Source organism: Anser anser (assembly GCF_964211835.1).
Source record: "Anser anser genome assembly, chromosome: 2".
NCBI lineage: Eukaryota > Metazoa > Chordata > Aves > Anseriformes > Anatidae > Anser > Anser anser.
The window spans coordinates 128,287,053-128,310,842 of NC_139721.1; the positions used below are offsets into that span (position 1 = coordinate 128,287,053).

General features: G+C 45.7%; 1 protein-coding gene across 17 annotated transcripts in view; it reads left to right on the forward strand.

Moving 5' to 3' along the window:
* GSDME (gasdermin E) overlaps positions 1 to 23,790 on the forward strand; it is a 35,576-nt gene that overhangs the window by 1,303 nt on the left and 10,483 nt on the right. For 8 of the 17 annotated variants that reach the window (XR_014580716.1, XR_014580717.1, XR_014580718.1 and 5 more), the window contains 5 exons: positions 2 to 55; positions 3,045 to 3,275; positions 4,390 to 4,582; positions 10,449 to 10,620; positions 11,633 to 11,753. Coding sequence is in view for 14 of the 17 variants with exons in the window: in XM_083826897.1 (XP_083683023.1) it covers positions 3,065 to 3,275; positions 4,390 to 4,582; positions 10,449 to 10,620; positions 11,633 to 11,753 (697 nt within the window). In the remaining 3 variants the exon portion in view is untranslated. Of the gene's footprint in view, position 1; positions 56 to 548; positions 663 to 2,066; positions 2,157 to 2,486; positions 2,607 to 3,044; positions 3,276 to 4,389; positions 4,583 to 10,448; positions 10,621 to 11,632; positions 11,754 to 23,790 lie in introns of all 17 variants that reach the window. The other 9 variants (XM_083826893.1, XM_083826892.1, XM_083826894.1 and 6 more) reach the window with 7 other exon arrangements.

Below are 23,790 nucleotides of genomic sequence, written 5' to 3' on the forward strand. Positions count from 1 at the left end.
GATCTAATGATCTACTATATTGAGTTACGGAGCTGTGGTAAATGAAAGAAGCAGGGTAAGGTTTGTTTCTTTGAATAATCGGTAAAGTTGCTGTAAATATCTTTACATGATCTCATCCTGTTCATTGAATAATCTGCCCATAGCCCAGGTTCAGGCTAATTTAAAATTTTTCGGTAGGCGAGAAAGCTACTCCTCCATCCTTTTCTGCTTTCACACCTAGCTATCAATCTGCAAGAGTGAATTCACTCTGACAAGCTTTTCCTACCAGCTTTGATACCTTCCTTTTTAATTCTGCCAAACCAAGCATGGTTCTAACAAAGCTTTTCAGAGCAAGAAACAGCAAAAGGAGAGTTTTCTTAATGCTGTGTCTGTGACCACTCTGTGATCATTTGGTCAGGATGCCCTCGATCTTGGTAGTTGTATTAACTCTCAGTAGTGTGTCATTTTGTGAATGAGTGAAACAAGATACTCGGGTGCATTTTAGGGTGAATGTTAAAGGCACTATACCCAAACAAATATAATTTGGATAGAATATTGTTACTTTGCAGGTACTGCTGCACCAGCAAATACACTCATTGCAAAGACAGTCCCAATGCAGCAAAGTGTAGGAGACGTTGATATTGTCATCCTGATGCTAAAGACGGTACCAGCTATCCTACCTGGTGAGCCTCTGCAGTTTTCATAAGCACTCTGTGGTCTTTCTCAGATGTCCGTTTTGTCCACCAAAAGCCTGGTAACTGTGAGCGAAGTGAAACCACTATGAATCAGAAAGGAGTTTTATAGAATGGTGTCATTGGTTCTTCTCATGAGATTTAGTGAGTGTGTAACAGAAAGACAAATCACAAGAACTGTGGTGGTTTTTTTTTCCTTCTCCAATATCTCTTCTCATAAGCTCCTTAGGATTGGTGGGCCTTTTTCATTTAAGACAGTATGCCCACGTGAGTCCATTGTGTCGAAATGGGATCAGAATGAATGAGCAATCAATTACATAAAGCACAGAAATCCTTGAAGAAAGGGAACAGGGGCTAATGCGGGGCAAATTGCCGTGATGGTCCCCTCTATTACAAATCAGTCATCTGGTTAGTTGTGAAATATAAAGTCATATAAAAGAAGTCCCCAAACCCTCCACCCTCGCTGTTTTCTTTTTTTTTTCTTTTTTTCTCTGCTGCAGTAGAGCTACATTGCTTAGGAAAACTACATTACACTGAGATTAAAACGGGGGAAATTTATGGAGAATAAATTTAAGAATGCAAAAATCAAACTCAGTTTAGAGCCTAGGAAAAGGTAAGGGAAAAAGAAAGTCCGTGGAAATACTCCCAGTATGTATAGCTGGGACTGTGCTGCGAGTTTGTTGTAGCCTCAGTTTATTATGAAAGCCTCAGAAGACTTAAGTAAAATGGTAGGAGACTGACATTTTTCAGATCCTTTCCCTCGAAATGTTGTTGGGAAATGCCCTTTACTTGTTTACGTGGAGAACTAAGAGTGGGCAATGGGGGTTTCATAGGAACCTCAACATGAATTGGTAAATACTGTATGAAATATTATCTGAAATGGGATTTGGGGAAAGCAAAGCTTCTATGTGCAGAGAAGGGTTTTCTTCTCTCCTCCAACTGATACTAAAACATGAAGCCTGTATTCCAGCCACTAGTATCTTTACTTGGTTTTCCATTTTCCCTCAATTGTGAGTGCTCTCTGCAATATCTTTTTGCTTGGTTGTTTGAAGTTTGTCTTAGCTAATTCTGGCCTGTGTTTGTAATGGACAAACCTAACTAATCTCTTTGAAGCAGGACAGGTGATTAATTAATGGAAAACATGTGGGTAACCTATTTTAAAGAAAAGAAATGGGCAGCTAGGACATCCTAGGCTCATAGTTGAACTTTACAGTGTCAGCTGGAGGATTCAAAGGAGTGCTGCCAACTAAAAAAGTAGAAATAGCAAGTAAAACAGCTGAAGAAAAATCTGATGAGACTAAAACACCAGTTTTTTAGATTTGCATGTTTAGCACTCCTGAATGGTAATTTTTACCATTTCTTCTGTGACTTAAGCAAACTTTCTTGTTAATACAGCGAAATGCATTGCTTGGGATAAAGGAAACCTTACGCAAGAAGAGATGCCAGTATTTTTAAATTTACGACAAATTTAAGAGCTAGAATAAGGTAATGTAAGTACCTGTTTAGCAGATATGAATAACAGTTGCAAGCAACATATGTTTTATTTAGCTGTATTTACTCTAATGGGAAACAGAAAATTGGAAAACACTGGAGGTAAAAGGTTCAGAAGGGAAAAAAATGAAACGGGACTTTCCAGGGGCAGAGTTCAGAAAGAGAACTTAGTTACAAAGCTGCCAGTATAAAAAGCAATATTTGTTGCTTTTTATAGAGGATTTTTTACTATCCCTGTATGTGTTAACACACTTAAAACAATGAAGATAATCTGTATGAATAATATCCAATTACCTTCTATGGACTAAGACAATTTAATGTTAGGTAATAAACGAAGGAATCCGTGGAGAGGCAGGAATCCTCTGCCATTGCACCTGTGTTCTTGTGATCCTCGGAAGTCTCCTCAGGGTGCTCATTACTAGACACTTTTTCTTAGAACTTCAGGTAGGTTATGTAAGGTTTTTTTGTTTCTTTTCCTCCCTAGCAAATGAATTATCCATGGGTGTTCTTTGAAGGAATTTTTCAGCTTTAGATTTTAATACTTCCTTTCGTACATATCTTGCTTTCTTCATTATCTGCGTGGTCATGAATTTCATGATTATTGTAATGTTAAAGCCTTCCATATCCTGTTTGCAGCACATTGTTCTTATTCTTTGTTGCTTATTTAAAATTTGAACGAAAATTGTTTCATCTGTTACTGTGAAAACTTTTTTACTTTGGGGAATGTTGCTTGGACTGTCAGGATTCCCAACTCAGAGTGGAAAAGATGAGGTGAAAACAGTAACTGTTCCTGTATTAATACTGTGAAGAACTTCTTAAAGTGAAAATGTAAATATTTGTACTTTCCCACTGTAGTTTTGAAAAACAGATTCATTCTTTCAGGCTCTAAATGATTCTCCAAGATGTTTGCAAAAGCAACAAAGAATTTTGTGAGAGAAACAGACAGTGGAGGTGACTTGATCCCTGTCTCTCACTTGAACGCTTCAGACAAGCTGCAGCTTCTCAGCTTGGTTACAAAGAAGAAGGCATTCTGGTGCTGGCAGAAGCCCAAGTATCATTTCTTGACAGTCTCCTTGAGTGATGTGCTTACAGAAGACAAACCTATAAAACCAGGTAAAGCCATACTCGGGCAGCACTGTTATTGTACATAAAAAGCATGCGAAGCCGAATCTTTTTGTTATTCTCAGTCATGTTACTAGAGGGCTCTTTTCAGAGGAATGCTCTGAAGTATTTTCCATCCTTAGGAATGAGATGGCTGCATCTTTTTCTCACTTGACTATTCATTTAGCTAAAAATAATACTAAGAAACGTTTAAAAAAAAATGTCTAGATGGACTACTGCAACTGAGTGCTGAAGGCTGTCAAGCCATACAGCGCTGCCATGCAGTTTAATAGCAGTGCTGTCTGCAGCCTCAGGAGCTCCCCTAGAGTATTTTGGGGAGTTTTCAGTGTGTCTTAGTAGCGTGAAACTGTGCAGTGCTCCAGGTGAAAATGCACTGAACAAACTGTTCTACTGGTGATAGCAGACCAGCGAATGCTTGCAGGTGTTATCATGGCATCCTTTCTTCTTGCACAGACAGTTAAAAAAAATAGTTATCCTTGTCTTTATTTCTCCATCCAGCTGCACCAGTGCTAGACAGGTAATAGGAGTAATGATCTGGAACCCTCTATTTCTGGGCATGACATAATTGTGAATGTAGGTAAACAGATAGTTACTTATGCATAGATTTTAATTGGAGCTCAGAAAAGAAGCTGAGTCTGTTCTCTGGGTTGTAGACGTATGAGATTCAGAGTTTGATTTAAGCCAATTAGATGTTTCCACTGGTTTTCAGTGAGCTTTGGGACAGGCTGATAATGAGATATGTCAAGATAATGGCAAAATATTCAACCTATTATAAGCAGATCTACTTCATAGTTCTCCCTTGTTGCTGAAGTAAATTTCTGCCATGCTTTTTAAGTCTTCCTTAGCATCTGAGCTCAGCATTTCGCTCACCAGATGTTTTCCTAAAATGGCAAAATATAGAAGATAGCTGAGCAAAGGCGATAAAAATATGGAGCAAGCAGAAGTTGCAGAGCTGTGACCTTCCCTATTTACCTGTTGAGTACTCTTCTTGCCTTCATTAACGTTAACTGTTTGTGTTTTCTGTTAGTTCTTGTTTTTCTGATGACTTCAGGACTGTTTCAGCGCTTGTCTTCATGGGTAGCAATTGGTTTTATTCTTTTCCTAGTGATTGTGGAGTCTGACTTTGCAAAATACATGGGGAAATTTGAAGATTTTGTTCAAGGAAGTATTGAAACTTCGTTTGGAAAGATCAGCCTGGGAGCTGGAGGGAGGGGCTATGTGGAAAGCCAGTCCTCCTTTGGAAACCTGAGGAAGCAGGAGATTGACTTGCAGCAGCTTATGAAAGACGTCAAGGACAGGTATGCTTCAGATGTGGGCATTGCAATGGCCAAGAAAGATTTGTTCTGGGATAAATGTGTGAACCAGATCTGCAAAATTGGTATGCATCTAGTGTCAAAAAAATAACATCAGTCAAGATTTAGAATCTTGTTTCTAAGAGTAGATAGAGTGCTACAGAAGAATATACTAGAATAATTTGTATTTAGAACAGTAAGCTTTCACTTGGTTTTCTGGAGTGTTCCCCGCTCTGTTCAAATAAACAATCTTCCTGTAGCAAATCAGATTTACTTCAATGTATTTTGGGATTATAATCCTGCATGCAACTAAATACTTAGAATTATTTTCTACACTCAGAAGACTATATAAGTGTATATGTAACTGTAAATAAGTTGCTTGTTAAAATACATTTATCTGGTGTAAGGACCTGAAAGATGCCAGTGAATTGCTCGCGTGCTAGACTTGGAAACAGGCTGAGACGCTGACGTCTGATGAAGAAGATATTCATATACACGGTCCCACGGGACTGTTAAGTGGGTGTGGCAGTGACATAGTCCAGTTTAACGTGTGTGTGTGCCTTAATGCAAGGAGCTAGTTCTTGGTTCATGGAATACATGCTCAGAGCTCATTTAAAGCTTGTGACGCAAATGGTGTAATTGATAGAGAGTGAGTCTGGCTTTTGTTGGGTCACTGAAAGTGATGAGGATAGCAGATTTTTTATTATTTTTTTTTTCTTCAGCATAATTCTGAGGCTTACTGGAAATTGTGGCAGTTCCTTACAAATAAAACTCTAGTTACTACTTCATAAATATTCTGCGATTTATGAGAGAACTTGTGCATGGGTGCTAGCTTCCGTCTCCTTCATGGAGCATCGTGTGGAACTGAGGAATTCAGCATGCAAGAATGTTGTTGCCTAGAAGTTATTGATTTGGGATGCAAAGTGTTATGGTACTAAGAGGATGTTTACTGGTCAGTCCTTTTGGGAGGAAGGTCAGTTAAGTGCTCTTGATCTCCTCTAATTACATACGTTGCTTGTGCTTGTTATAGAAATAATAAAGCAATAATTGCTCTAAACTAAATTGTAATTGAAAGTGTTCTTGTATTAGGCTGTTTAAGTTAAAGCTAGAGATAAACAACAGAAAGCACATGCAAAAATGTCAAAGCTGGTACGTCTTCTGTACCGTCGTGTGAGTGTTCAAGGTTCAGAAAGCTGGAAGTGCTGAGTGGCAGCAAATTGGTTTCTTGTCAGTTCTCAGGTGAACCTTAAAAAGGATAATCCTGCTGATCTTTAATTAGATTCCAGATGCTGCATTGGCCCTCCTTTTCAGAAAAGGGATGACAGCTGAAGGATGTAGGATGAGATCCCTCCTGATTTGCAAAAGCAGTGTCATTTTGCATACAGAACACACTTATTAACATAATATGCAACAGAAAAATGAATGGTCCCTTTAGGTTTATGAACTTCACGTATTTTATGATGCATTATTCTTGCTTTTTGTATTACTTTGTGCTTGCTAGTTCAGAGTACTGAAAAATACTGGTTTTAGGGCAGAGTCCTATGCTTTAAACTAGTGGTTTATCTAGTGGGTAGCATCCCTGCGCACGGCAGGGGGGTGGAATTCCACGATTTTTAAGGTCCCTTCCAACCCAAGCCATTCTGTGGTTCCTGTTTTCAGTGGCTTGACCATTCCTGAAGTCTCACTGTGGTGCAGATGTTTCGTTATTTATTCTTTATAACAACTTAAGCATTTCTGAGTATGATGAGACAAACGTTCATCACTTTTCTACCAACTATGCCACGTGAGCAATACAAAGTCACAGTATGTTGAGAGACAGCATTGAGTAAAATCAATTGTGTGCCTGTGATTTAAAACCTCAGGAGGATGCTGAATAGAAAATAGAGAAGCTGTGTCACTTGCACTCTCACAAGTCTTTGGTATTCTTGAGGAAGTTGTTCTATAAAGTAATTGCCAGGTTATTCTGTGGGGAAAATGGTGAAGTGCCATCAGTAAGCTGACTATAGCAGATACTTTGTTCTGGTATGACAGTAAAAAGTAGGTCAGAGAGTTTATATTTGAAACCGATTAACAACAGAAGTATGTGTCTGTGCTTGGTGTGCAGTGCCTGGGCCAGGACTGGTAGATTTTACTCTGGCCCTGTGTTAGAGGTCTTTATTTGAGAAGGGACAAAGCTGGGTAAAGGCTGATGCCATGCAACAAGCAGCATTTGGCTGGAAGACATCAGCCTACTGCTGCATGTTACAAATGAAGTGGAGAAGACAGAACGCGCAGAGGATTTCTGGAAAGCAGTTGAGCGATGGTTTGAAGGCAGGCATGTGGATGTTGGGGAGGAAGTTGTGTTTGGAGGTTTGAGAGCACGCCACCCATGTCTGGGCAGCCGGGAGGGGAGGAGCGTTGAGCTGGCGTTGCCCTGTGCAGGACAGAAAAGGTTCTTCACTCACATGGGTAGCTTGGGCTGGGAGGGTTTGAGTGTGAGGGTTGAGGGCTCTGGTGTGAATAGTCCGGCCAGAGACCTGCCCCGCAGGGGAAGACCTTCAGTCTCGGCTGTGGGTTTTAGAAGTGCGAGCCTTAAGCTGTGAGGGCCTGCTGTGTGGCCAGGTGTTGTCTGTATTTCTCTTGCCTTCCGCTGGTTTCTCCCTTTCTCCTTTTTTTCCTGCTTCTGATCTGCAGCAACCTGCCTTTGTGCTTGTTTATTCTCCACTCTTTTCCTCATGCAAGTAGAAGAATGTTGAATAAAAGTAGTGGAAGCCTTTGCATTGTAGGATAGTGGAAGTGTTAAATCCAATTAGATGTAAAGAGTGAAACCAGAACTCAGATTCTTTTCTGCTCGTGTTTGACCTGTGGAGCTTCCAGCATAGTAAATCATCGACCTCAGGAAGGTTATTTAAGAAGAACAAGTTATCAAACGGAAAACCATAATCCTTATCTTTGAAACGATCTATATTTATACAGTTTTATACTGTGTGCATTGATAACAGCAAACCAACATCTCATTTTACTTGATGTACTTCAGCTTATGTACTTCAGCTTCTCAAGTGGGGAAAGAGTGCAGTAACATAGCACAGGTCACACAAGGCTGCTGAGCGCTCCTGTACAATAGGTGGTGAAAGATGGGAAGAGTGAGGGTTGCAGAGCAGAAATAATAGCTTTGAATGTGACCTGTTTAAAAAAAAAAAAAAAAAATCGCTTCCATGTGAGCACATGCCTGTGCTCTCAGGGATTTAACTCAACCATCTTGCTCATCTTGCTGTCCTTGATATTGAGAGTTATGGTAGCAAATGAGTTTGGCCCTTGCAAAAGCGCCCTCGTAGATTCAGCAGCCATTGCCCTGCAATATTTTAAGCTTTGCTTTGACTGTCAAACTTTAACCCTGTGGCATTTTGCCCTTGATGCCTCTTTTCAACGATAGTTTAGATAAGCCAGGTGAAGGGATGCAAGACACGGACTCCTGCTGGCTCTTGAACAGGAGACCTTTATTGCCATTTTTTACCACTACATATACTTTCCCCGTAGCCCCACGTGCTGTCTGCGCGCCCAAATCTGTCATACAATTGGTTAGAGACCCTCAGACACGCGCCTCGAGCCAGCCAGCAATTGGCCACTGCCCAAAGCTCATCTTTAACACTGTAGCCAATTTACTTTATCTCGACCTTGCTCAAGTTTTTGGTTCTACAGCTGTTTTCCTCATTATCTCTAACTCAGGGACGTGTGAAACTGCACAAAGCTCCCTGCGAATTCCTTTCCCACAGCCAGGTATTTGTTTTACCTCATCTTGTCTCCTGTTTGAGTCACTGTCCTGTGCTTTCCTGTGAGAAGCGCAGAGCGTTTTCTTCCGTTGGCTGTCCTGTGACACCCGTGGTGTGCCCACACACACAACACCACGGCCTAAGGCACCTCAGGGCAGAAAGCTCAGTGCCAGAAGTCTGGAGGAGAGCATTTAAAGAAGAGGCTGCTCATAAGGGTGTGTGGTTTTAAACTCCCTAAACCCAGTGGGGAGAGGCATTTCTGCTGTTCTTCAGCCGAACTTCAGAGCCAGGAGCGCAAGGGGATCTGAGCCAGTCCCACCTCGGACAGAATGTAGAAGTAAATGGAAGAGAAAGTCTCTGAATTATTTTGGTTGTTCATTTGGATAGGATTAAATCAGGCTTTGATATCCCTCATGTTAACGTTCATTCAGAAACTGCAAACCTGCTTCATCTGTGGTTTTCTGCCTTTGATTGTCTTGTTTCTTTTGCTCTTACTCACAAGTTTGTCACCCTCTAAAGCAGGCAAAAAATACGTCATATGAAAGCAACTGACAAATTGCTTTTGTACTTCTTCATTATATTTCTTCACCTGTGGCTTCTTAGGTCGTATGTTAGAACTTTGAGTTGTCTGTGCCTTGATTTATATTTTCGGGATGCTTAGCCCACCTCTTCAGAATCATAAATAAATATTGTGAAGGATATGATAGGCTTGGTGGTCTTCTACGAGATGCGCTGATAATGAATAGCTCCAGTTTGGCAGACACTTCTAAGAGCAGCAGTGTTTGCGATAGCCTGACATTTCTTCAATTTTTCTTAATCCAAAGATTCATTGCGTTCCAAGCATGAAGCATGGCTTTGCACCACAAGAAAAGAAGAGTTCTATTAATAATCTCAGGAACGTTTGGGGGTGATTTTCTAGTGGCTGCTGCATTGCTTCAGAGGTGTTTTCTTTCCCTTGTTTAAACAATCAACTTTAAGGTTTCCAGACAGTTCATTCCAACTGATTGAACTTTCCTATAAGCATGTAACTCTCCAGAGATCAAAAATTGCCTCGGGATATTTTTAATTTAATAAAGAGCCAAGCTGACTTCAGACTTATACAGACCGCATAAATCCAAAACTCCAGATTCTAATAAATCTAAACCCTTTTAATTAAAAGTGGAGATATCTTGATTTAAATAAAGTAGAATCAGAACATGTGTTTCCATTGTATTTTGGGGGAATTGCCATTTAGCCCCATGAAAAGCCATTTACAGTAAAATAGAGAAGAAAAGACTTCAGCCAGGGGTAGCAATCTTTTAATCTTCCAGATGTCTTGCAAGAGTTATCCGTTCTTAGAAAATACGGCATCCCATGTGAGGACCTCTCCAGTGGGTATTTTGCAAAAGTATAACATAATTGACACATTTTAATCAGTCAAATACAGGTAAGTTGCTGTAACTTATCAGAAGGGCTGTTAACACCCCAGAAGATAGGGTAGTAAATTTTGTTTTCTGTTCTTAGAAAAGAATTTTGTCTTATAGTTTCTGGGCCATAGTTTTCTTTCTTCTGCTCATTCTGAAAAATACTCTATTGGAGAACAACTCCAGCAGCACTTAAACAAATGCTGAGTTATGTTCTGGAGTAGGGATGATTTTGTCCCTCCCAAGGTTATTTTTTCTTTTGACTGGGACAGTCCTGGTCTTTAATTTTAAATCATGAGGTCGTACAGTTAATTAACACAGGAGTTCATAGTGGGTGGTTTTTTTTAAGGAACCTTTTTCAGTCCCCACATCCATGAAATTTTTTGTCTTCCACCTCTAAGTATGTGGTCAGTGCTGATCATCTCAACCAGTTTAGGGTTTAAGTGAAGACCAGAACAGGTCTATAGCAAACTGTGAGGGTTGGCTTCAAGCTGTCACTCTCAGCGTTCATCCCTCAAGGAAAAACTGGTGACTCAGAATTTGGAGCAAGAATTTTCTTTTGTGTTATGTTCTTACATGTATTTTTGTGTGTGTGGTGAGGATTTTGATTGATTTTTTTTTTTCTGAGTAAGAATTGCAGGTTAAAAACTTCTTCAGACAATTAAGAATGTGTTTTCTGTGTCCTATCAGTTTTTTTAATGGTGTCTCTTCTTGTTTCAGAATGATAAATATGAACAGTAGTTTACTGCAACGAGTAATAGAAAGAAAACGTGAAGTACTGTGCATCTTGAGAGAGAAGATAGTAACAACTCAAAAGTGTACGATAGCTGAACATACCCAGACAGAAGGAAAAATCAGTGGTCTGCTGGGATGCAGTACAAAAACAGTAAAGGTAAAAGATACTAAAAGATCTGTAAGGAATAGAATATTTGTCTAGTTAAACCGGCAGATTATCTGTGAAGAAACTCTGATTTCTCTTGCCAAATAGACTTCAGAGTATTTTTTGTTTTTCCTTAACATGTTAAACTCTCAATTGTAAGAAATCACCACGTTACTTGGTTGCGAAACTTCAGAAATACAAACTGCCTTTCCCGTTGCCTCACTGGCAAAAAGTGTCATCTTTTAGTGTGAGCCTGGAATGGGATTCCAATCAACACTGCAGCATTATGATTCAGTTTCTCTAGATTCCTGCCTACAGCAGACCATAAACCAACAATTCAGTGAAAGTTGAAGAGCAGAAAGCATTTGCTGAAGCAAATTCAGTTGAAAAGCCAAGTAATCATTTATCAAAAATGTTTGCAGTGTCTAGTGAGTTTTAATGCTTCTTGAGAAGCTGCTTGTTTTCTGTCATGGGAGTAGAGATTAACTGCGTAGTGAGGACATCTGAAAAATTGCTAGTGAATTGAGAGGGAATTACCAAAGTCAAAACGCATGCTCGTCCTGCGTAATTTTTTTCAAAGCTTCAGATGAATCACTTTTGCGTCCAGGGAGTCTCCAGTGGCAGACACGTGGAGTTCAACAACTGTCTGCGCAAGTGCCATCATCCTGGTACCAGTCCCCAGCTGGGCAAAAGGGGTATCGGGATAGAAGAGGGTAGGGACGGATACTGAAGTGGGTGCCACTTCCATAGCGACACAGGGTTTCTGATTCACATGGCAAGAGCTGCACCTGAAGGTCAACTTTGTACTTGAACAGGGTAGCTGAGAGTTTGGGAGCTGCTCTTGGCACTTCAGTGCTTTTACCTCCCTGCTCATTTTGTGCTTCTTTCAGATGTTAGATATTGGATGTGCTTTAGTTAGACATCATAGAGTATGTTCTTTCTCTGTGTTTTTTTCCCTTACTCAATTTTGTGTTTAAGCTACACAACAGCTGAATCAAATAAACAGTGAATAAATGTCTTCTAGGTTTCAGTGAGTGACAGTGGAAGTACGGTGAAGGATTCCAGTGTGATCCTTGAGATTCCTCCTGCAACCACTATTGCCTATGGCGTGATTGAACTCTTTATAAAGTGCAATGGCCAGTTTGGTAAGTATAAAGCTCGTTTTCTGTGACACACCATTCAACTGTGAAAAGAACTGTTGTGCGGAAAAGTTCTGTTGTGCAGAATGTTTTTTCATTCCCCTCCATGAACGAAGGTGTTGATGTCGTATAGTCTCTATTGCCTTGATAGTTATTTGTGTTGTGAAACGTAGCTCTTCTGATTTAGTAATGCTTTTTCATCTGTTTGCATAAGTTATAGGCTCATAGAATAATTTAGGTTTCAGGAGTCCACGGGAGGTCATCTGACCCCAGGCAGGGCCAATTTTCAAAGTCTGATCCAAGTTCAATGTTAGATCAGCTTGTTTGTAATCCTTGTCTGGTCAAGTTAGGAATGTCTCCAGAGATGCAGATTCCATAGCCCCTCTGGGCAGCGTGTTCTTATGTTTGACCACTATCATGAAGATTTTTTTTTCTCCTTAATCTTTAATGGAATTTTTCCTTTCTTTAAGTTGTCTCTCTTGCCTGTTCATCCCGTCATCATACAGAATAGCCTGGCTCTGCCTGCTGCAGGTAGCAATAAGGTGTATTTTCTTGAGGCTGAACAAACCCGGTCTCTGAGCCTCTTCTTGTACGTGACGTTCTCTAGCCCGCAGCAGTCTTGGTGGCTCTTTGCCTTCTACTGGCCATTCTCCCAAATGCCAAAATGAAGAATCACTTTCATCAATCTCCTAGCTGTGTTCTTGCTAGTACAGCTCAGTACGCAACGAACCTCAAGTGGAAGGGGCACGCAGGTGATCCTCTTGAATTTGTTGTCCATTTTTTTCCTGCAATTTTGCTTCTAGCTAGGTGGCCCTCGACCTGTGCTGTTCTCTTCACTTTAGATATTAGCAGGAACAGTGAACTGGATCTAAATGTACAGTCAACCAGGAATGTTTAGACAGCAGGCATGCTAAGAAAAGAATAACTTACAGAGTGTAGGACTAGAATTTGAACTTTTTTTGCCTGTCTTACACTTTCTTATATAGATTTTTCCCTGAATGGTTGCAGAAATGTCCTTACTGTGTTTTCTGGTTGTGTTTTTGCTTATTTCAGGTCAAATACTTTCAGGTGTCATTTTTAAAACTACATTGAAATTGGTTTGGGGAGGAGAAAAGGTAGTAACTCTCCTCTGCAATATCACCTGTTTTTTTCTTTCTTGCCAGTCCTCAGATAAACTCCCTAACTTAAAGAAGGTTTCAGGGGATGTTATGCAAGAATGAAGAGAAATCAGATGGGCTGTGTAGGACTGGAAGTCGGAAAAGAGTGGCGTAGAAAGAAACAAGATACAATGGAAGTACATTTGGGATTTGAACCCAGGATGTGCTTGATTTGGCTAAGAAATACAGAAAATAATCTCCATCGTTCTCCATCAATTGACTTCTGATATTAAGGAAGCATACAGGTTCAGGAAAATACATAAATACCACATAACCTGAAAAAAAAATCTAAAATGTGGAATTGCTCTGACATCTGGTGAACACAGAGATACACTAGAGGGCATTGACTTCATGGTCATAATAGAACTGTAATTCAGGGAAATCAGGCAGAAAAGCACGGCCTCCGCGTCTCTTGCGGCCTCTCCAGCCGCAGTCCCCGACGTGGCTAGTCAGAGGGAGGGCTCAGGGAGACACACCGCCGTCCAGGTCTTGGGCTGCAGGGCGTGCCCGAGTCTTCTGTCGGTATGCAACAGCAGCAGCGAGGGGTATGCCTGTGGGAGGTGTGCCCAGGTTGAAGAGCTGCTCAAACAGGTAGCGGAGCTTTGGGAGGAGGTGAGCAGGCTCAGGAGCATCAGGGAGTCAGAGAGGGAAACTGACTGGTGGAGGTGTGCTCTGCCCTCTCTGAGACAGACTCAGGAGCGTGCTGCGGCACAGGTGCCTCCTGCTACGCAGAAGACAGAAGTCCCCTCATCCCACCAGGCAGTAAGAGGGGACCTAGGCCACGGGGGGGAACGGAGGCAGGTTCCTGTTCGGGGTGGTAGGCGAGCCCCGTCCCTGCCCACCTCACCTTCCCATCTACCCTTATGTAACAGGTACGAGGCTCTAGAACACCATAGTCAGAACAATGAAGTAGACGAAAGCCCGTCTCAGTTGGAGAGGGTGCCTAAGGCAAGGCAACCTACCCCCTGCATTGCTACATTGTCTGTCAAGAAAGACAGAAGGGTTATTGTAATGAGGGACTCCCTTTTGAAAGGGACAGAGGGCCCGATATGCCGACCGGACCCAACCCAGAGGGAAGTCTGTTGTCTCCCCGGGGCTCGGGTGAGAGACTTAGCTAAGAAAGTCAAGCGCTTGGTACAGCCCACCGACTGCTGCCCGCTACTGGTCTTTCAGGCTGGTAATGACGAGGTAGCACCGAGAAGTCCGAGAGCAATCAAAAGGGACTTCAGGGCTTTGGGGCAACTACTTAAAGGATCAGGGGCACAGGTTGTGTTTGCCTCTGTCCTTCCAATAGGGGGGATCGCTGCTGACAAGTGGGCTCACCACATTAACACATGGCTTCGGGACTGGTGCAACCGACAGAACTTTGGGTTTTTCGATCATGGGAAGGTCTACGTGACGCCGGGCCTGCTGTCACCACATGGGATGTGCCTCTCTCAGAGAGCGGTAAGGATTTTGGTTCAGGAGTTGGCAGGGCTGATAGATAGGGCTTTAAACTAGAGTTTAGTTAAGAAAAGTTTAGTTTTTAAACTTTTTAAGAAAAGTTCTTAACTAAAACTGAAAGGTTTTTTTAGAGATGTTAACAGAAAAAGGAGAACCGAAGAAAACATAGATCCGATACGTGACGGGGACGGTCTCCTCACAGACAATGACACAGGCAAAGCAGAGGCGTTTAATGCCTTCTTCACGTCTGTCTTCAATGCTGATGATGGGCTTCGGGACCCTGGGCGCCCTGAGCGGGAGGACCGTGACGGTAGGAATGACAAACTCCCTACCGAACCTGAATGTGTGCGGGATTTGCTGCTCGACCTGGATCCATACAAGTCCATGGGTCCGGATGGGATCCATCGCAGGGTGCTTAAAGAGCTGGCTGATGTCATCGCGGGACCTCTCTCAATTATTTTTCAACGATCTTGGGAATCTGGAGAGGTCCCAGTAGACTGGAAGCTGGCAAATGTTGTGCCAATTTTCAAGAAGGGTAAGCAAGAAGACCCTAGCAATTACAGGCCTGTCAGTCTCACGTCAGTGCCTGGTAAAATTATGGAGAAGATGATTCTTGAAGTTATTGAGGCACACCTGGTGGGGGACAATGCAGTGATTGGTCCCAGCCAACATGGGTTCATGAGGGGTAGGTCCTGCCTAACAAATTTGATTTCCTTTTACGATAAGATCACCCATCTAGTTGACCAAGGGAAACCAGCTGATGTGATCTTTTTGGACTTCGGCAAGGCTTTTGACATGGTTTCCCATAGGATCCTACCGGACAAAATGTCCAGCATCCAACTTAACAAAACCATCATACGATGGGTGAGCAATTGGCTGACGGGCAGGGCTCAAAGGGTTGTGGTAAATGGGGCCACATCTGGCTGGCGGATGGTCACTAGTGGGGTCCCTCAAGGCTCCATTTTAGGGCCAGTCCTCTTCAATGTCTTCATAAAGGATTTGGATGTAGGACTAGAAGGTGTCTTGAGCAAATTTGCCGACGACACGAAACTTGGAGGAGTTGTGGACTCTGATGAGGGTGGAAAGGCCTTGCAGAGAGATCTGGACAGATTGGAGAGCTGGGCGATCACCAACCACATGAAGTTTAACAAAGGCAAGTGCCGGGTCCTGCACCTGGGACAGGGCAACCCTGGCTATACGTACAGACTGGGCGACGAGAGGCTGGAGAGCAGCCCCGCAGAGAGGGATCTGGGGGTTGTGGTTGACAGCAAGTTGAATATGAGCCAGCAGCGTGCCCTGGCAGCCAGGAGGGCCAACCGTACCCTGGGATGCATCAAGCACGGCATCGCTAGTCGGTCGAGGGAGGTGATTGTCCCGCTGTACTCTGCGCTGGTGCGGCCTCACCTCGAGTACTGTCTGCAGTTCTGGGCACCACGGTACAAAAAGGACGTGAAACTGTTGGAGAGTGTCCAGAGGAGGGCGACAAAGATGGTGAAGGGCCTAGAGGGGAAGACATGAGGAGTGGCTGAGGTCACTGGGCCTGTTCAGCCTGGAGAAGAGGAGGCTGAGGGGGGACCTCATGGCAGTCTAGAACTTCCTCGTGAGGGGGAGTGGAGAGGCAGGTGACCTATTCTCCGTTATCACCAGCGATAGGACCCACGGGAACGGTGTTAGGCTGAGGCAGGGGAGGTTTAGGCTGGACATCAGGAAGAGGTTCTTCACCAAGACGGTGGTCGCACACTGGAACAGGCTCCCCAGTGAAGTAGTCACTGCACCAACCCTGTCTGAATTTAAAAAGCGATTGGACTGTGCGCTTAGTCACATGGTCTAAACCTTTGGGCAGACCTGTGCGGTGCCAAGAGTTGGACTAGAGGATCCTTATGGGTCCCTTCCAACTCGGGATATTCTATGATTCTATTTGACTGCGTAGGCGTGTAGCTGATAGCCTACTTACATGATTTCTAGATGGAAATTTCTCTGTCTTGCTAGCTGATAATAAACACGGGGGTGTTGTTAATGTTCTGTATTTTTCTGCTCTTTTTTCATTTGTTTCTTTTTCCTCTTTTCACATTTCATGCCACATCTTTTAAGCTTCAGAAACAACACGACTTGTTTCATGTGTAGTCTCAAACAATGCACGTCTTGCCTCTTTTTTTCAATTTGTACCATCTTCCTTTAACTCAGTGCCATTGACAAGGTTAAGTGGAGGAGATAACATCAAAGTTAAGGACTTTCCAGCGAGAGTAAGTATGGTGGAGCCAAGCTTTCAACTTCTTAATGTCTGAGTACTGGTAGATGTCTGTTTATGGAAGTAAAAACAGCCTTTGAAGTTAAAGCTGGCGACTAATGTAGTCCTTTCTCATAGGACTGAAAGTAGCCAATAGCAGGTGTAACATAACAGGATTCTCGTCACAGATAATTATGGAATAAGGTGCATGTACATTTTCTTGTTCCTTTTTCTTTGCTGCTGACAGTCAGAGCTCGAGTTACTCAGTAAGGAAGAATGGTATGTAAACCTTCTTAAAAATGTCCTGGCTAATGTGACTGCACGTTCTTGGACATAAAAATAAGTTGGATCTTATTCCAATTTCTTTACCACAAGGTTTTCCTATAATCATTCTGTGAGTATGTGATTTCTACAGGCTAATTTTCCACTAGATGTAAAAGCTGTTCCCATTATAGGCTTTGTAGTTTTACCTCTCTTCCTTTCACTGCAAATCCCCTCCTTCCTTTATAAAACTGGATGTGTATAGTAGCACTGGACTGACCTGCTTTGTTCTGTTCATTGCTATATATGTGTGACATTCTTCCTCCTAAACACCTATAAATTAAACAGCCCTAATCTTTACAGCATCTCAGTGCAAAGGAGTATCTTTGTCTCTGACGGTTTCTGATTGTTTTTATTGATCATTTCTGTATTTCTTCAATTTTTGTTAACGTTTCTGAGTAACTGACAGGATCTAACTGTGCTAGTGGAGGTTTGTCGTTGATGAATGTGAGAGAATTCAATAGAAAAAACACCACAGTAGTTTGTATACCCTTTCATTCATTTCTTTTCCCTTCTAAGAGCCTGACAAAATTAATCTTACAAGAGTAATTAACAGTCCTGTTAATGCAGAACTTTTCAGAGTCCTACATTTTCCTCTGAGCTGAGTCCTATTACGAGCTTTAACAGCAGGGTCTGGGTACTTGTCTCATGATGCTGTGTATTGATTTCCCTTATAATCGTCATTCTGCCTTTGGAGGGCAGATAGTTTATTAGCACTGTCTTCCTCCTTTGGGATTCATGCGAAAGCCTTGTCATTATCCATGGAAGTTACACGAGCATGTTGGCATAGTGGTGCCTTTGCTGCTGTCCTGAGTTGTGTTGCTTTGGGAAGTTCTTTAATTTGGGTTAATCGCTTTCTGCTCCTCTGTAGCTTGCTCTTCTCTCTGAAGGGTTATGCAGGCATAAAGGTCTCTTTCTTTCTCTGTGGCAGAGATTTCTTTGTCTGCTCTCCCTTTGCAAAAGCTTTTTGCTGATGGAGTGCTCTCCATGCTTTCTCACCTGCTTCGAATGTCCTTAATTTGGTGAAACAGACTGTACCAACTGCAGGAAGGTTATATTTAGGTTTTGTGCCTGGTACCTGTGAGCACTGTGCTTGATTAGTTACATTTTTTCCCCTTTGCTGTCAGGTACTACTTTAAAATTGGCTTTCTCTAGTTAGCCTGCCAGTGTTGTTCTGCTTAGACCTGCTGCAGAGCACCAGGGATCCAGTTTCAAGCCTTGTGTTTGAGTTGCTAACAGATGATCCAAATAATGCATAGGACTTTGATTATATTGTGCCCCAAAGATGCAGAAAATCGGACACATGAGCACAGTACTCGATGCTCCAAATTTCTCAGCATAACTCTTAAAAGGCTTTCAGTGCGCCATATAGAGGTCCGATAGCTTCATGAAGCTGGGGGAAGGGGGAACAATTCAATGGCCGGACATGAGCAGTTCTCTTGGGGTAAGGTAGACCAGGGCTTGTGGTTCCAACAGAATGTGTTGAAGATGAACCAGAAGGGGTAATCCAGCCACGGTGTGTTATTTTCGTTATTCCTATGATTCTGTAGAGCTGAGGAACAACTTATCACCTGGTAAGGTGGAAATTTTTGCTCTCAGCTGTTTTCCCAGTTGGGCCAGCTCACCTTTGTGGCTGCTCCCATCCCCAACAGTTTCCCATTGCCCTTGGTGGTGGTATCTTCAGGCAGCCTCTGGTTCTTAGGTACCCTTAGGCTGCACTTGCAGGAGGCCAGCAGCGCCTTCCAAGGATGCTGCAGGTAGCCAGGCCCGGTTCCCCAGCTGGCGGGCATTCTCTTCTGGCAGGCTTTTAGGAGACTTTTGCTGCCAGCTTTTTTCCAGTCGGGCCAGGAGACGTTTGTGGCTGCTCCCGCCCCCAACACTTTCCCATTCCCATGACGACTTCTCATCCCCCAAATGACTTCTCACCCCCAGGTCTCACTCGGGGACCCACCACCCGCAGCCGCTCCCCATCAGGAGCGGACATCCCCAAACCAATTGGCGGCGCAGGCAGCGGGAGAGGGCTGCGTTCAGCCCCCACCCCCCCCACCCCCCCCGCTGACCGATGCAGGAAATAAGTGCAGGCAGAGGCTTTGCAGGGTGGAACAGTTTGTAATTTATTCCCGGGGTAATTAATTGTGGCTGCCACCCCCAGCCCGTCCCCAGGTGAGGCCCGGCCGCCTGCTCAGGCGGGGGGCCCGGCCTGCCGGCCCGTGCGGTCTCCGGCCCCCGGCTCCTCCTGCCTGACCCTATGCAGCCAGGACGTGTCCCCGACGTCGTCGTCCTGCTGGGACCTTGGCAGTCTGCGCCCGGTCTGCCCTGCGTGCCAGGAGAAGCTCCTGAGGAGCTCTCCTGCCATGGAGGGGCTGCGCTCCCTGCGCCGGGGCGAGACGCTGCGGGAGCGGTAGCTGGAGGGGCTCGTCTGGCGCTGCTGCTGCTGCTGCCGCTGCCCCAGCCGTGCGTTGCGCTGGAACCTCCCGCGTGGTCGTCGGGCCAGGCGCACGATGCCAACGATGTGCCCGCGGCACAGTGGGCAGGTGTCTCTGTCGGCAGCCCAGACGTGGACACACTCCAGGCAGAAGATGTGCCTGCAGGGGTCGATGCGAGCCGCGCTGGACATCCGCTCCAAACAGATGGGGCACGTCTCCTCCTCGGGGGCCTCCTCTGGCTGCCGCCGTGGCCGCCAGCTCATGATGCCTGTGACCGCCGCAACGTGGAGCTGGTTTTCGTCTGGGGGAGGCTGCCCTGGTGCCAGGCACTTAGCAGCAGCCTGGGGTCTTCAGCACCCCCCGGGTCGCCGGCAGGACCTCGATGCCTTGCGTGTCGCTGTCTGGATCTCGACGCTTGGCGTGACACCAGCAGGACTACTGCAGATAGGAGCAGGAAGAAAACATTGTAGCAGCAAAGAGACATCAGCTTTCTAGGTTCAACCAATTGTCTAGAGTACTGCAGCGGTAACTGTTCTGTGTATGGATTGCAGACATTGCCGTTAGAATGGCAAATCTGCTTGTGGTAGGTTATACATGGCAAGACCGCGCTTAGGACAGATGAGGCAGATAGATGTCTATAGATTTGAGAACATTACCGAAGGACCTCGATGGCTCGGGTGCAACAGCAATGGCTTCGCGTGTGCCTCTCGGCACACCTCCGCCTCTCTCTTTCCTTCCAGCCTTAGGACCTCGAGCTTTCGATACCACCAGCTGGACTGGCTGCAGGCGCGCCGCTCAGGGCATTTATAGCCAGCCACCTCTTGTGAGGCAATAGGGTGACATCACCAGGGTCTCGGGGTGCCCCTGTTGGCAGCACTGACAGAGGTCACCTGACTGTTGCGAGAAAATGCTGATGTGAGATGGCTGCTCCATGCTGACAGAAGCCAAGTAAGGAGAGCGGTATCAGGCTAATTAAGAAAAGCCATCTCGGAAGAGACCGAACCCAAGAGTGGGCCAAGGAGTGGGCCCTAAGGTATCAAGAATAAAGTGTCACTTCAAATACGTTCAAATACGTGAGACTCCCATCAAGTCAGTGCTTGATGGGCACCCCGAGACCCTGGTGATGTCACCCTATTGCCTCACAAAAGGTGGCTGGCTATAAATGCCCTGAGCGGCGCGCCTGCAGCCAGTCCAGCTGGTGGTATCGAAAGCTCGAGGTCCTAAGGCTGGAAGGAAAGAGAGAGGCGGAGGTGTGCCGAGAGGCACACGCGAAGCCATTGCTGTTGCACCCGAGCCATCGAGGTCCTTCGGTAATGTTCTCAAATCTATAGACATCTATCTGCCTCATCTGTCCTAAGCGCGGTCTTGCCATGTATAACCTACCACAAGCAGATTTGCCATTCTAACGGCAATGTCTGCAATCCATACACAGAACAGTTACCGCTGCAGTACTCTAGACAATTGGTTGAACCTAGAAAGCTGATGTCTCTTTGCTGCTACAATGTTTTCTTCCTGCTCCTATCTGCAGTAGTCCTGCTGGTGTCACGCCAAGCGTCGAGATCCAGACAGCGACACGCAAGGCATCGAGGTCCTGCCGGCGACCCGGGGGGTGCTGAAGACCCCAGGCTGCTGCTAAGTGCCTGGCACCAGGGCAGCCTCCCCCAGACGAAAACCAGCTCCACGTTGCGGCGGCCACAGGCATCATGAGCTGGCGGCCACGGCGGCAGCCAGAGGAGGCCCCCGAGGAGGAGACGTGCCCCATCTGTTTGGAGCGGATGTCCAGCGCGGCTCGCATCGACCCCTGCAGGCACATCTTCTGCCTGGAGTGTGTCCACGTCTGGGCTGCCGACAGAGACACCTGCCCACTGTGCCGCGGGCACATCGTTGGCATCGTGCGCCTGGCCCGACGACCACGCGGGAGGTTCCAGCGCAACGCACGGCTGGGGCAGCGGCAGCAGCAGCAGCAGCGCCAGACGAGCCCCTCCAGCTACCGCTCCCGCAGCGTCTCGCCCCGGCGCAGGGAGCGCAGCCCCTCCGTGGGAGGAGAGCTCCTCAGGAGCTTCTCCTGGCACGCAGGGCAGACCGGGCGCAGACTGCCAAGGTCCCAGCAGGACGACGACGTCGGGGACACGTCCTGGCTGCATAGGGTCAGGCAGGAGGAGCCGGGGGCCGGAGACCGCACGGGCCGGCAGGCCGGGCCCCCCGCCTGAGCAGGCGGCCGGGCCTCACCTGGGGACGGGCTGGGGGTGGCAGCCACAATTAATTACCCCGGGAATAAATTACAAACTGTTCCACCCTGCAAAGCCTCTGCCTGCACTTATTTCCTGCATCGGTCAGCGGGGGGGGGGTGGGGGGGGTGGGGGCTGAACGCAGCCCTCTCCCGCTGCCTGCGCCGCCAATTGGTTTGGGGATGTCCGCTCCTGATGGGGAGCGGCTGCGGGTGGTGGGTCCCCGAGTGAGACCTGGGGGTGAGAAGTCATTTGGGGGATGAGAAGTCGTCATGGGACTGGGAAAGTGTTGGGGGCGAGAGCAGCCACAAAGGTTTAAATTACTCCGTTGTTGTATTGGCCTCGCATGATAAGAAGACTCAGCTCTATCCAGAAAATCCTGGCTGATGAAGGAACGCGGTGCCCAAAGTAGAACTTAATTTAGCTGAGTTTGTAAAAGATCAAAAGTGCTGAAGCAGTTAAACAATGACTGAGCATGTGCAAAACAGAAAGGAGAGAAGTAGAAGATGAAGAAGACTATGAGCCTTCATCAGAAAGCCCCCAAAGTGCGACCGCCAGAGGTTACTGCGCCTGCGACAGTAGGAGGGACAATATGATAATGAGGTCTGAGAAACCATTAGCATAAGTCCTGTCCTTTCTTGTGAACTGCATGAACACGGGTATCACCGTACCATAAGCAAGTACTCCTTGTCTTCCTTAGGTGTACGTGTTGGGTGGAATTATCCCCCCCATACCCAGCGCTGTTAATAAAGAATACCTGCTTTCTAATTCTCCAAAATGAGTCTTGGAAAGTTACATTGCTTTTTGCGTTCCACCATTGATAAGGACACAACAAGAAACCGAGGAGCAACTTATCCCCTGGGAAGGTGGAAATTGGCCAGAGACGGTGAGAATGTGCATGAGAAAGCTCGGGTTGTTTAGAGAAAATCAGGAAGTCATGCTGTGGAGGGGCTGCACTCCCTGTGCCTGGGCGAGGCGCTGTGGGGCTGGTAGCTGGCAGGCTCCTCTGCTGCTGCACAACAGCCCCAACAGTGCTAGGGGCTGGGAGATAAATGGCTGGAAAGCTGCCTGGCAGAGAAAGACCTGGGAGTATTGGCTGACAGTCGGCTGAATATGAGCCAGCAGTGTGCTCAGGTGGCCAAGAAGGCCAACAACATCCTGGCTTGTATCAGAAACAGCGTGGCTGGCAGGGCTAGGGAAGTGATTGTCCCCCTGTACTCGGCTCTGGTGAGGCCGCACCTCGAGTACTGTGTTCAGTTTTGGGCCCCTCACTACAAGGACATGGAGGTGCTCGAGAGAGTCCAGAGAAGGGCAACGAAGCTGGTGAGGGGTCTGGAGAACAAGTCTTAAGAGGGGCAGCTGAGGGAGCTGGGGTTGTTCAGCCTGGAGAAGAGGAGGCTCAGGGGCGACCTCATCGCACTCTACAGGTACCTTAAAGGAGGCTGTAGTGAGGTGGGTGTTGGTCTGTTCTCCCATGTGCCTGGTGACACGATGAGGGGGAACGGGCTAAAGTTGCGCCAGGGGAGGTTTAGGTTGGATATCAGGAAGAACTTCTTTACTGAAAGGGTTGTTAAGCATTGGAAAGGGCTGCCCAGGGAAGTGGTTGAGTCACCATCCCTGGAGGTCTTTAAAAGATGTTTAGATGTAGCCCTTAGTGATATGGTTTAGTGGAGGACTTGTTAGTGTTAGGTCAGAGGTTGGACTGGGTGATCTTGGAGGTCTCTTCCAACCTAGATGATTCTGTGATTCTGTGATTTTCTCCATGAAGTCCTTGCATGCCGTAGTGAACATGGCTGCGTGAAGTCCTTTAGAGACCCTGGAAAGCCCACTATTGTTCAGTCATCTGGAGAACTTGAGATGGACCTGTGGCTTGAGTCAGAGAGAGGTGTCTGTCAATGCCATGACCAGAAGAAGCTCTGTGAGGGACACTCAAGAGTTTTTATCAGTCTCAGAAAGTGCTTTCATGTGTCTACGTTATGAGTGGATTCTGTTGCTCCTGTGACAGTGCACCTCCTAAGTGGTAGAAAATACAACAAAACAAAACAACAAGCCCATGTCTGCATCTCCTGTCCGCAGCATTCAGGTTTCCAGTGTCTGGGGGAAGTTTTCAGTTTTCGTGTTACTTGCTGGCTCTGTTACTTAAATCCGCAGAAGCTGGTGTCACATTTTGTAGCTGGCAGCTGCAGCACAGACCTGTGTTGGTGCACACCGCATCAGACACGAAGGCTGCAGTAACAGCAT